The 15,000-nt window shown below is 31.5% G+C and overlaps 1 protein-coding gene across 1 annotated transcript; it reads right to left on the bottom strand.

The window, feature by feature from the left end:
- Positions 1–8,921: 8,921 nt before the first annotated feature.
- Positions 8,922–13,570, bottom strand: LOC149503644 (NAD(P)H-quinone oxidoreductase subunit H, chloroplastic). Its single transcript, XM_089757957.1, has 2 exons — positions 11,419–13,570; positions 8,922–10,298 (listed from the first exon to the last, which is right to left on the bottom strand). Exon 1 carries the CDS (start codon positions 13,152–13,154, stop codon positions 11,973–11,975), a length of 1,182 nt encoding a protein of 393 aa, XP_089614083.1. The 5' UTR covers positions 13,155–13,570; the 3' UTR covers positions 8,922–10,298; positions 11,419–11,972.
- Positions 13,571–15,000: the final 1,430 nt, after the last annotated feature.

The following is a 15,000-nucleotide window of genomic DNA, read 5'->3' as shown; positions in this document are numbered from 1 at the left end:
AATCGTATATCAAATATATTATTTTATCCAAGAAAATTCTTTTAGGACCCCTTTTTGCAAACGAATTTAGTAAGTTCAAATTTTGTAAAGATGAATAAAAAGGCTTATATAAAAGGAATGCTGTAAATATTCCAAAACAAGCTATACTCACTGAAAAAGTTGCATTTGTTAAAAATTGATACCAATCCTCAAAATCATTTGAATTTTGATGTAAAAGATTTATAGATGGAGTTAATAATTTGGATAATATATCCAAATGTATTCCTTCTTGATTAAAAGGAATTGCTATGGCTCCAACAAAAAAAGTAAATAGAACCAGTATAAGCATAGGAAATAACATAGTATTATCCGATTCATGAGGATAAGAAAAAGCCTTCTTGTAGCCAAAATTCGTAATAGTAATAAGAGCCCCTTTTTTTACATTACCACCAATTCTATATGGCTTCTCATTATTATTCATTGTTAATAAATTATTCATTGTTAATAAAGGGGATAAAGGAAAATTTCTGTTAATCATTGTTTGCTCTTCTTTTTTACCCCATAGTTTTATATGAATAGAAGGAGCTACCTTTTTTGCCACTATAATTTTGAAAATTAATGTTTAAATGTCCTTCAAAAGTAAGTAAATAGATCCGAAACATATAAAATGCTGTTAATCCGGCCGTGGACCAAGCTATTATTGCAAAAATCGGTGAATACAACCAACTGTCACTAAGAATTTCATCTTTGGACCAAAAACAAGCAAGGGGTGGAATACCACAAAGAGAAAGTGTACCCACTAAAAAAGCAATTTGTGTAATTGGCACATGCTTTCTTAAACCGCCCATAAAAACCATATTCTGGCTTTTATCTGGAGAATATCCAACAATAGCTTCCATGGAATGAATAATGGATCCGGATCCTAAAAACAACAATGCCTTCGAATAAGCATGAGTAATCAAATGAAATAAAGCGGCTCGATAAGACCCCATACCTAGAGCTACCATCATATAACCCAGTTGGGACATTGTAGAATAGGCTAAACCCCTCTTAATATCTTTTTGAGCAAGAGCTAAAGTAGCCCCTAATAATACTGTTATTATACCTATCAAAGATATTAGATTCATTATGTAAGGTATAACTATGAAAAGAGGAAGAAGGCGGGCTACAAGAAAAATTCCCGCTGCTACCATAGTGGCAGCATGTATAAGAGCCGAAATAGGAGTAGGCCCCTCCATGGCATCAGGTAACCATACATGAAGGGGAAACTGCGCAGATTTAGCAACTGCGCCGGCAAATAATAAAGAGGCACATAAAGTAACAAATAAAAAATGAACCTCATTATTATAAATCACGTTATTAAATATTTCGAACAAATCTTGAAATTCAAACTTCCCGTTATCCAATAAAAACCTAAGATTCCTAATAATAAACCAAAATCGCCTATCCGATTAGTTACAAACGCTTTTTGACAAGCGTTTGCCGCAACAGGTCGTGTGAACCAAAACCCTATTAATAGATAAGAACACATTCCAACCAATTCCCAAAAAATATAAATTTGTATCAAATTAGAACTAGTAACTAATCCCAACATTGAAGTATTGAATAAACTCATATAAGCAAAAAATCTCAAATATCCTTGATCATGAGACATATAATTGTCACTATAAATAAGAACAAAAATTCCAACAGTAGTGATTAATATTGACATAATAGAGGTAAGTGAATCAATAAAGTAGCCAAACTCGAAAGAAAAATCATTATTGATGGTCCAAGACCATCCATATTGATAGATAGAACTTCTATTTATTTGCTGAATAGACAGATCGACCGAAAAAATCATAACTATACTTAACAATAAAATATTGGGAAAAGCCCACATACGACGAAGATTTTTTGTTGCCGTCGGAAAAAGTAGGAGTCCCATTCCTATTAAAATAGGAATTGGAAGTGGCACAAAAGGTATGATCCATGAATATTGATATGTATGCTCCATAAAAACTTTTTTCTTATTCTTTCTTAATTAATCGTTTCTGATTCACCGGCTCTTATCTCTTTTGATGGAAAGGGAGCAATAATACAATCAAGATATTACAAAGTTAACTGGAATTTTCTATTATTAATCTTTTAATCTTTCTCAAATATTTCAAAAATATTCAAATTTCGAAGTTAGAAGTAATCAAATGATATCACCGAGTTACTAATGGAAAAAAAAAATATTCTTTTTTTTTTTCAAAATTATGTATCCTTTAACAGATTAATTACGAGTCTCATTCGAATTTGATTGAAAATGAAAATTGGGCATACTCTCTCTTCGAGCTTGACCAATTACCAATTAATAGAAAAAAATTCAAGTTTGTTTTTTATTAGGTAAATAAAATGGTTTTTTTACATTTTTTTGTTTTGATGTATTTTTCGTGTATAAATGGAGATGTATAAATTATAAATGTAGGACGACAAAAAAAATAGGCAGAGATAGAGAAGGAAAGACTCTTTTTTACGTTTTTTTGATTTCATCAATTCAATTTATATATCATAATAGATCCTAATCTATCCTATAGATTTGAATGGAGATATAAAAAAGAAAGGTACCAATAAATTAAATACAAATTCTTCTTTTTTTCTGGATAGTGTATGGAATATAAATAAAAAAAGGTTATATCATATTTTTTTTTTTTTTTTTTTCTAGAATAGAAGCATTTTATGTTATTTTCCCATCTCTATTTAGTTCTTATGAAATTTATATAGTAGTATATAGATAATTATAATCTAGAAAATCTATTAATCTAGAAAATCTATAGGAATAGATAAATAATGACATAAAGACACCGATCATTTTGTTTTAAAAATAGATGTCTTTGACATCCAACTATAGCACTAAATAACCTTTTTTTTGAATGGCAGTTCCAAAAAAACGTACTTCTACATCAAAAAAGCGTATTCGAAAAAATGTTTGGAAAAAGAAAGGATATTGGGCGGCGTTGAAAGCTTTTTCATTATCGAGATCTATTTTTACGGGTAATTCAAAAAGTTTTTTTGTACGACAAATAATTTTTTTTTAATCTGAATTGGTTTAACTCGAATAAGATACAAAGGTTTTCTTTTTTGAATATCTTTTTTTTTTTCATTTCCGGGATGGGGATTCTCATTTTCCCCATCGCCCCATTTGGTATCTTAGTGTTATAATAATTTGTTATTTTTATAATATTCAATTTCAATTTATAATAATAAATAATTAAATAATTAAATAATAAAAATTTGTATATTTATACTATAGCTATATCGGAGCACATATATATAAGAGCTTTAACTGGGTTGTTGAAACTAATCCATTAAGTTTCAATTTTGTCTATATATCCTTCCCTTGCTTTCAACCCAATTGAGAAAACTCCCTTTATAATTTAGTGGATATACAAATAATGTATCAATTTAAAATGATCTAAAAAAATTCTATGTTTGTATAAGAAGATGAATCAAGACATATTTTTAGAATTCGAAATTCGAAATACTTTTTTGAAGTATGGTACAATTATGACAGGAATCGAAACGCTTTTTATATAACGTAACGTGTACAACCCAATATCTAGTTGGTTTGATAAATCCTTAAAACGCAAAATCCTAACGATTAATACAAAGCTATGCAAATTACATAAATCTTTTGAAATCATTGGATGTGGTGCTGAAATTGTGATCTCTAAAAATAATATTTTTTCATTCATTTATTCATTCAATTGATAAGCATTTTTTTTTTTATAGATTCATAAAAATCATATAAAAGAATGAGAGATGAATCATTAAAAAATTAAAATGATAAAGAACATTTTTTTGTTGAATTCTATCTATGAATTGAAGTTACAACTAGTTAGTTTAGTTACAATAGAGGAGTTCTCTTTTAGGAAAACACAAACTATAAAATCTCTGTTGAAATAATTAAATATTAAATTAAATATTAAATAAAAAAAAGGATAATTAAATAAAACGATAAATAATAAAGATTCTTTTTGAACCTTCAAATTGCTATTTAAACGAGTTTTTATTCATCAATTTAAATTAAATGCTTCTTTTACATTTTACATTGAATTGACCCCTTCACCTTCAATCTCGACGATTGAATAAAAAATGGCTTATTATGATTTCGAGCAAGCCGCTATGGTGAAATCGGTAGACACGCTGCTCTTAGGAAGCAGTGCTAGAGCATCTCGGTTCGAGTCCGAGTAGCGGCATAGTATCTTCTAAAAGAGATAGAATAAGTCCTATAATGAATTTAATTCCTGATTTCCATTCCATAAAATCTAGAAACCCTCGCTTTTTTCAGAATTCTTATGATTTTTTCAACTTTAGAGCATATATTAACTCATATATCCTTTTCGGTCGTTTCAATTGTAATTACAATTCATTTTTTAACCTTATTCTTATTAGTCGATGAAGTCGTAGGACTATATGATTCATCAGAAAAGGGCATGATAGTTACCTTTTTCTGTATAACAGGATTATTAGTCACTCGTTGGATTTATTCAGGACATTTCCCATTAAGTGATTTATATGAATCATTAATCTTTCTTTCATGGGGTTTCTCCCTTATTCATATGGTTTACTATTTTAAAAAGCGTAAAAATGATTTAAGCGCAATAACCGCACCAAGTGTTATTTTTACCCAAGGCTTTGCCACTTCGGGTCTTTTAACCAAAATGCATCAATCCGCAATATTAGCGCCTGCTCTCCAATCCCAGTGGTTAATGATGCACGTAAGTATGATGGTATTAGGCTATGCAGCTCTTTTATGTGGATCATTATTATCAGTAGCTCTTCTAGTCATTACATTTCGAAAAGCCATAAAAATTATTGGTAAAAACAATAATTTATTAAATCAGTCATTTTCGTTTGGCGAAATCCAATACATGAATGAAAGAAGCAATGTTTTATTAAACACTTATTTTCTTTCTTCTAAAAATTTTTACAGGTATCAATTGACTCAACAATTGGATCGTTGGAGTTATCGTATTATTAGTCTCGGGTTTATCTTTTTAACCATAGGAATTCTTTCGGGAGCCGTATGGGCTAATGAGGCGTGGGGATCATATTGGAATTGGGACCCAAAGGAAACTTGGGCATTTATTACTTGGACCGTATTCGCGATTTATTTACATACCCGAACAAATAAAAATTTGGAAGGTGTAAATTCCGCACTTGTGGCTTCTATGGGATTTCTTATAATTTGGATATGCTATTTTGGGGTCAATCTATTAGGAATAGGTTTACATAGTTATGGTTCATTTACATTAACATCTAATTGAATTGAATAAAAAGGCTAAGCCTAACAAATACTAAGATAGGACAGCGTATATATAAGAAAACTTATTGTAAGCTGTCAAGAACCTTTTGAATCACTCCACTACTTGATTCAAAAGGTTCTAACAAAAGCCAAAGATGTCTGATTAAAATTCAATTTAATTCTTTTACCTTTTTTTACTTAACTTAAACTTAAGAGAAGAAAAAAGACTTCTTTCTTTTTTTTTTCACTGTACAACGAACAATTTTAAAAATCATAGGATTACTTTTTGATTTTTTGTTTTATTCATCAAAACTATCTATAAAAATAATTATATAGAATAGTTTCGACCTTCTCACCTGATAATGAGAGGACAAAATCCGGATAAATACCAATACCTATTACTGGTAGAAAGATAGAGATCGAAACAAATAACTCTCGTGGTCCAGAATCAAAAAAATAAGAACTTTGAGCATTAAATAGCTTGTATCCATAGAACATTTGACGTGACATAGATAATGAATAAATAGGAGTTAATATCATTCCAATTGACATTACGAAAGTAATTAGTATTTTTGGCATTAAAAAATATTTTTGGCTGGTAATTATTCCAAAAAAGACTATCAACTCTGCAACAAAACCACTCATGCCCGGTAATGCAAGAGAAGCCATCGATAAGATACTGAACATCGTAAATATTTTTGGAATCGGAATAGCCATTCCACCCATTTCGTCGAGATAAAAAAGACGCATTCTATCATAACTCGTTCCTGCCAAGAAAAAAAGTGCAGCACCGATAAATCCATGAGATATTATTTGTAAAATAGCTCCGTTGAGTCCCGTATCAGTTATAGAGCCAATTCCTATAATTATGAAACCCATATGAGATACGGAGGAATAGGCTATTCTTTTTTTTAAATTCCGTTGACCAAGAGATGTTGAAGCTGCATAAATTATTTGCATTGTACCCACTATTATCAACCAGGGAGAAAATATGGAATGAGCGTGGGGTAATAATTCCATATTGATGCGAACTAATCCATACGCTCCCATTTTTAATAAAATTCCGGCTAGAAGCATACAAGTACTGTAATGTGCCTCCCCATGGGTGTCTGGTAACCACGTATGTAAGGGTATAATCGGCGATTTGACAGCAAAAGCAATAAGAAATCCAATATAGAATATGATTTCCAGTGCGACAGGATACGATTGATTAGCTAATGTTTCAAAATTTAATGTTGGTTCATTAGAACCGTATAAACCGATACCCAAAACTCCTATTAATAAAAAAATGGAACCCCCCGCAGTGTACAAAATAAATTTTGTAGCCGAGTACAGACGTTTCTTTCCCCCCCACATGGATAGAAGTAGATAAACGGGAATTAATTCGAACTCCCACATGATGAAAAAAAGTAAAAGGTCTCGAGAAGAAAATGATCCTATTTGACCACTGTACATTGCTAGCATCAAGAAATGGAATAATCGCGAATCTCGAGTAACTGGCCAAGCCGCCAAAGTAGCTAAAGTAGTGATAAATCCTGTCAGTAAAATGGGCCCTATAGAAAGTCCATCTATTCCCAATCTCCAGTAAAAATCAAAAAAATTTATCCATTTATAATCTTCCTCCAGCTGGATTAATGGATCGTCCAATCGGAAATGATAACAAAATGCATAGGTTGTTAGAAGGAGTTCAAATATGCATATACACATAGTATACCACTTAATTAGCTTATTTCCTCTATGAGGAAGAAAGAAAATTAAAGAACCTGCAGATATTGGTAAAACTACAATTATTGTTAACCAAGGAAAATAATTCGTGGTAAAGACAAGATGCACTTGGACCAGAAAAACCCGTGCTCAAAAAAGATTTTTTTTGAGCACGGGTTTTTTCAGTAAAAAAAAAATAAAATGGATTCAAAATGTATTCAAGTGGGGTTTTCGGGAACGTATCAATAAGCTAGACCCATACTTCGAGTTGTTTCATGCCATAAATAAACTCGAACGCTCAAGAAATCTGTTGGACAAGCGGATTCACATCTCTTACAACCAACACAGTCTTCTGTTCTTGGAGCGGAAGCAATTTGCTTAGCTTTACATCCATCCCAAGGTATCATTTCTAACACATCGGTGGGGCAGGCTCGGACACATTGAGTACACCCTATACATGTATCATAAATTTTTACTGAATGTGACATGGGATCTATAATTTTTTGAACATCATAAAATTTCAATCTAGTAAACTTGTAAATGAATCATTATAGTTAAACACCAGATGAATCAACGATTTACCAGAAATTTTCTAATCAATTTCCTTCGGGATCAACTCATAAGAAAGGACCAAGATACTTTGATTTCTTACGTTTTCGAAAACATGATGTAGATTCCAACATATTGGACATGCTAATTCAAATTGGTGAATCTTATAATTTAATATTATTAATATTACTTATTCAACAAAGTTGATTGATTGATACGCGTTGATTTTCTGTTACGATAAATTGAGGAAACAATAGCTGATCCAATAGCTGCTTCAGCGGCTGCAATAGCTATAACAAAAATTGATAAAATATTTCCTTTTAATTGCCGACTATCAAAAAAATCAGAAAATGTTACAAAATTTATATTAACCGCATTCAGTATAAGTTCAAGACACATAAGGGCCCGAACCATATTTCGACTCGTGATCAATCCATAAATACCGATAGAAAATAAATAGGCACTCAAAACAAGTATATGTTCGAGCATCATTGACCAACTCCTTATCAATTTCGATTCATTTTAATATGAACAATAATTCAACGGATTTGATTGACTAGAATAGAATATAACAAAAAGAATATATTGGAAATATCTCGAATAAACGAATTTCTATTTTATATTTTATACACGAACAAGAATTCAAGGAAAATAGATGCGATAAGACAGAAAAAAGTTTAATTTGGATTGCTTGCTATTCCTAGTTAGAAAGATTTATTACTGACGAGCCACAGCAATTGCACCTATCAAAGCAACTAAAAGAATTAGTGAAATGAATTCAAATGGAAGAAAAAAATCTGTTGCTAAATGAATTCCAATTTGTTGACTATTACTTATCAAATCTTGTTCTATAATTTGGTTTGATCTTGTAGTCCAAATAATCCCGTACCATGATGTATCTAATATAGTAGTAATTAGCGAAACAAGAATACTTGTACAAATCAACGAAGTAAGGCCATTCCCAATGGTCCACAGATTAAAATTTTTATAATATTCTGAACCATTCATGAACATCACAGCAAATAGGATTAAAACATTTATGGCTCCCACATAAATAAGAAGCTGGGCAGCAGCTACAAAATGAGAATTTGAGAGAATATAGAATAAGGATATACAAACAAGAACCAATCCCAATGAAAAGGCAGAAAAAATTGGATTGGTAAGTAATACCACTCCCAGGCCCCCTAATATAAGACCCGATCCCAGAAAAACTAAAAGAAAATCGTGTATTGGTCCAGGCAAATCCATTATATGTAAAATAAGAGATAAATAAATCGAAATGCTTTTCATGATCTTATTGACCCGACCAGGAATTTTTTTTTTATGATACGTTCCTAATTGAATAAAATCCTAATCTATTAGGTGTGAATTGATCTAAGTACAATTATTGTTTCGTTTTTAATTCTTTTTTTTTGTTCGGTTCGAAAGGGTATTTTGTTTTTTGAAACTATATATTTCGAAATAATTACGAATATATTAATAGATTTTCAAGAAAAATGAATTCGAAATTCTTATCAACCAGTTAATTTGTAATTGAATTTTTATTTATTGACCAAACAAAGAGTAAAGGCCTCATTCTTTTAAGTCAAACCAAATATTCTTTTAACTTAAACCAAAACGGAACCTTAAAAGAATTGGAAATTTCTCTTTAATAGAATAGGAGGTTTACTTACTCAGTTTTTCTTTGAGGCGAATTCAAAATTGTTCGAATTGTATAATCGTCAATTACTGACATTGGTAAACGGCCCAAAGCAATTTGATTATAATTCAATTCGTGACGGTCGTAAGTAGAAAGTTCATATTCTTCAGTCATTGATAAACAATTTGTTGGACAATACTCAACGCAGTTACCACAAAATATACAAATTCCGAAATCAATACTGTAATTAAGCAATCGTTTTTTTCTAATATCCGTTTCAAATTTCCAATCAACAACAGGCAGATCTATAGGGCATACACGAACACATACTTCACAAGCAATGCATTTATCAAATTCAAAATGGATTCGCCCACGGAAACGCTCTGATGCGATTAATTTTTCATAAGGGTATTGAATAGTTACAGGTAAACGATTTGCGTGGGATAAGGTAATCATGAAACCTTGACCAATGTACCTTGCTGCTCGGACTGTTTGGTGGCCATAATTCATGAACCCAGTTACCATAGGGAACATATCGTGAATATCTATGAATAATTTTATGTTTGTTTCTTTCTCTTGTTTGAACCAAGTCATGAATCTCGTATTCTTTTTTTCTTTACAGTGAAAGAAGTTGGAAAGAAGTTGTTAATAATAGATTACCGAGAGAAATGGGTAAAAGAAATTTCCATCCAAGATTTAATAATTGGTCCATTCTTAACCTAGGTAAAGTCCATCTTGTTGCGATAGAAATAAACAAAAACAAATAAGTTTTAGCTAATGTAATAAAGATACCAATTGTCGTTCCAAAGATTCCATTCATTTTATTTATTTCAAATAGCTCAGGGACGAATACGTACGGAATGGAAATATTCCAACCCCCCAAGTAAAGAACTGTTACAAATAAGGAAGAAAGTAATAGATTTAGATAGGAAGCAACATAAAATAAACCAAATTTGATACCCGAATATTCGGTTTGATACCCTGCTACTAATTCTTCCTCGGCTTCTGGTAAATCAAAAGGTAATCTCTCACATTCTGCTAGAGAAGAAATTAGAAAAACGATAAACCCTATTGGCTGACGCCACAAATTCCATCCCCAAACCCCATATTTTGATTGCGCCTCAACTATATCAACTGTACTTGAGCTGTTAGATAATTATAGTCGATGATAACATCACTGTTCCCATCGCTAGTCCAAAACCGTACATGAGGTTTTCAACTCATACGGCTCCTCGTGGGTCACAAATAAATTTAAGGACCGAATCAGTATTATTTCTCTTCGTATGGTTGTAGAATAGATAGAGAAAAAATGGATTGGAAGGTCCAAAATTATACCAATGGAATTCTGTCTGCTATATTATGAAGAATAAAAAAAGTGCTTCTGAATTGATCTCGCCCGTTACTAATTTCAATTTTTATTTGTTGAGTAATAACTTAAGCCTTCAATAAAATACTTCTTGTAGAAATATCAATAGATATTTCAACCCATTGTTTTCGATTACGAAAAAAATTAAATATTACATTAGCTCATAAATCATGACACAGATTATATCTCTCTATATATATGAAAGAAAGAATAAAAAAAAAAAAAATATTTATTTTTTATTCTTTCTTTTTCGTTCCTATTCTTCTTTCTGATCTGAGAAAATTACGAATGGGGGCTTAAACTAAAAAATAGTAAAGGATTATTTCGTTCCTGATAGTCATTACTTTAATCGGTGGATAGGAGCATACTCTGGACCGGAATCGTGGGTAGTACTGCCTACTCATTTCTACTAATTTAAAGCCCCAATTAGTATTCTTTTTATGTTATCCAGAAATATCCTTTTTATATAATTTACATAATCTCCATTACTAATCCTTTGTGTATTTTGGTGTTCCTAACCATCCACTCATTTTTTTGTTCAATCCCCCGTTTGGTTTGGCAATACATGTATGGGAATCTATACAAAGGATAGCCAAAACTCTATACGGTTGATCTTTTGAGCCCGCTTCAAGCTAGATTGACTAATCAACCCGTCTTGGGGTAAAGACTTCTTCCACTTATGTTTTCTTCCACTTAACTCTTGTACATAGGAAATGAGATTAAATTTTTTTTTGTTTAATTTACTGCGAATTTATAAGCTGCTTTCTTTCACTCATATATAACTATCTAATTTAGTTTATCAACCTGAAGGATAATAAAATAACGAAGATATCTATTCAATCCATTCAGCTTATTTTATAGAACGAAAGGAATAGGGAAAAGAAAAGTTTATATTTCAACGAATCGCACGTAGAGATATTGATAAAACACATAGAGTTAATGGTATTTCATAACTAATCGATTGAGCAGCAGCTCGCAGACCACCTAAAAAGGAATATTTATTATTTGATCCGTATCCTGACATAAGAAGTCCAACAGGAGCAATACTTGAAATGGCAATCCATAAAAAAATACCGATATTGAGATCGGCTAAAATAAGGCGAGAGCTAAAAGGAATTACTGAAAAACTTAGTAAAATGGATATGACTGCTATAGACGGTCCAATACGGAATAAACGAGTATTTCCTCTAGATGGAAGAATATTCTCTTTGAAAAGCAGTTTTGTTCCATCTGCTAGAGCTTGAAGAATTCCCAAAGGGCCGGCGTATTCAGGCCCAATACGTTGTTGTATTCCTGCAGATATTTCTCTTTCTAACCATACAATTACTAGTACACCTATTGTGATTCCCAATACAAGAGTCAAAATAGGGACAAACATCCATATGATCCCATAGACCTCTTTTAAGGATTCCAATCTGTAAAAGGAATTGATATCTTCTACTTCTGTTGTATAAATTATCATTTCAACGATCAACTTCTCCCATAATGATATCTATGCTACCTAGTATCGTCATAATATCAGCCAATTTCATTCTTTTAACTAACTGAGGAAGAATTTGCAAATTGATAAAACCCGGCGGGCGAATTTTCCATCTCCAAGGAAAACCACTTTGATCTCCTATCAGAAAAATTCCTAATTCTCCCTTTGGGGCTTCCATTCTCGCATAAAGTTCTTGTCTCGGTAATTCAAATGTAGGAGAAGGTTTTTTACTAATGAATCGATATTCAAAATCATTCCATTCTGGATCCCTTTCTCGATCAAAACATCGGATTTCTAAATTCTCATAGGGACCCCCCGGAATTCCTTCCAGGGCCTGTTGAATTATTTTTATGGATTCCGTCATTTCACTGATTCGGACTAAATAACGAGCTAATGAATCTCCTTCTTTTTGCCACTGGATTTCCCAATCAAATTCGTCGTAACACTCATAATGATCAACTTTACGAAGATCCCATTTGATTCCAGAGGCTCGTAGCATTGGGCCGGATAGACCCCAATTTATTGCTTCTTCTCCACCAATAACCCCTACCCCTTCAACTCGTTCTAAAAAAATAGGATTTCGCGTAATAAGTTTTTGATATTCAACAATTCCTGTTAAAAAATAATCACAGAAATCCAAACATTTATCTATCCAGCCATAGGGTAGATCGGCCGCTACTCCTCCGATACGAAAATAATTATGCATCATTCTCATACCGGTGGCAGCTTCGAATAGATCATATACTAATTCTCTTTCTCTGAAAATATAGAAAAAGGGGGTCTGTGCACCAATATCGGCCATAAAAGGTCCAAGCCATAATAGATGAGAAGCTATACGACTCAACTCCAACATAATTACTCTGATATAGCTGGCTCTTTTAGGGACTTGAATATTGCCCAATTGTTCTGGTCCATTTACGGTTATTGCTTCCGTGAACATAGTGGCTAAATAATCCCAACGTGTTACATAAGGCAAATATTGTATAATTGTTCGGTTTTCCGCAATTTTTTCCATTCCTCTGTGTAAATAACCTAATATTGGTTCACAGTCAACAACATCTTCACCATCTAGAGTAACGATGAGACGAAGAACACCGTGCATTGATGGGTGGTGAGGTCCCATATTGACTATCATAAGGTCTTTTTCTGTAGCTGATAGATTCATAAGTTTTTCCTCGATTCATTCTTACATGAATTGTTGAAAACGAAAAGAAGTACATCAAAATGAAAAATATAATAAATCGACTAATTCAATCAAATTAACGATTTTTTGATTCCCGAATATCCAACTCACTAATTAATTCTTTATAACGTATGTTATTTTTCTTTGATAAATAAGACAGAAGCCGTTGACGTTTTCCTAGAATTTTACGTAGACCTCTCTGAGATAAATAGTCTTTTTTGTGCAATTCCAAATGTGAAGTAAGTCTTCGTATCTTATTGGTGAAACTGACTATTTGAAATTCAACGGACCCCTTGTTTTCTTCTTTTTTTTCTTGAAAAATAACTGAGATGAATGAATTTTTTACCATAAAACAAAAATTTCTCTCCCCCTTTTTTTGAATGTGAATTTTACTGATCAGTAATAATAATAATACCATTCATTTTAATATGCACAATGATTTTAAGTTCGTTATGAACTTTATAATTTTTTCAAATAAAATTAATCAATCCGGTTTTCAATCATAATATATGGAAAAATGTACCATTGACGAATTTTCAAACGCGGATACATATGTATCCTTACCATACTGAAACGACTGCCATTATTACTATTAAACCAATAGCGATTCATACAAGCTAAATCTTCTAATCGATAATTGGGCCAAAGAAAGAACTTTAATTTAATTAGTTTCTTTTTATCACTATCAAGATGTTTGTTTTTATTCAAAACTTGACCACAGTTTTTTACATTATTTAAAAATACTGGATTTCTATGCATACCATTTTTATCCCTTGAATTGAAAGAAATTCGAATTCGCAATTCTCTCCGGTGGTTAGGGGATAAAATATTTTCAGGAATAAACAAATCATAATGATTTTTGTCTTTATTTTCAGTCATTTTTTGATGTCTTGCAATGGATTCATCAAAATTATTTTTTTCAATATAGTTTTTTTTTTTGCGTCTTTTTTTTTTTTTGCGTCTTTGATTAATTTCATGTTTATTTTTATGAACCAATGAAATACTTATAGTTTGATATAGAATAAATTGTCCATCAATTTCTACATACCGGCGAATTGGTTCGATAATCAATACTCCTTTTTTGAGTAGGTATTGATAAGTTAAAAGTAACTTATCCGCCGAATCCATCAAAATATCCAGATTCGTTCCTCCTCTTCTAACAGAGTATAGAAAAGTTTCATTCATATTTATCAGGCCAAGAATGAAAGAATATGCTTTGATATTTTTGATTATTTTTTCATCGAAAGAATCAGCATCCCATCCGAATTGAAAATACAAATACTTTTGTAGGAATAAACGAGCTTCTCTCTTGCTCTCGTCTTCCTTTCTATGTTTTTTTGATTTACCAGAATCTTCTTCAACATCTTTTTCTTGATTGTCTGATTTACCTTTTTCTTGATCTGATTTACCTTTTTCTTGATTGGATGATTTACCTTTTTCTTGATTGGATGATTTACCTTTTTCTTGATTGTATGATTTACCTTTTTCTTGATTGGATGATTTACCATAATCTTCTTCAACATCTTTTTCTTGATTGTATGATTTACCTTTTTCTTGATTGGATGATTTACCATAATCTTCTTCAACATCTTTTTCTTGATTGTATGATTTACCTTTTTCTTCATTGTATGATTTACCATAATCTTCTTCAACATCTTTTTCTTGATTGTATGATTTACCTTTTTCTTCATTGTATGATTTACCATAATCTTCTTCAACATCTTTTTCTTGATTGTATGATTTACCTTTTTCTTGATTGGATGATTTACCTTTTTCTTGATTGGATGATTTACCATAATCTTCTTCAACATCTTTTTCTTGATTGTAT

Source organism: Durio zibethinus, unplaced genomic scaffold (genome assembly GCF_047325235.1).
Source record: "Durio zibethinus cultivar Kanyao isolate XHJ-2024 unplaced genomic scaffold, ASM4732523v1 HiC_scaffold_3, whole genome shotgun sequence".
NCBI classification, from domain to species: Eukaryota; Viridiplantae; Streptophyta; class Magnoliopsida; order Malvales; family Malvaceae; genus Durio; species Durio zibethinus.
The sequence above is the reverse complement of the archived record's forward strand: the minus strand, read 5'-3'. Positions and strand labels throughout refer to the sequence as shown.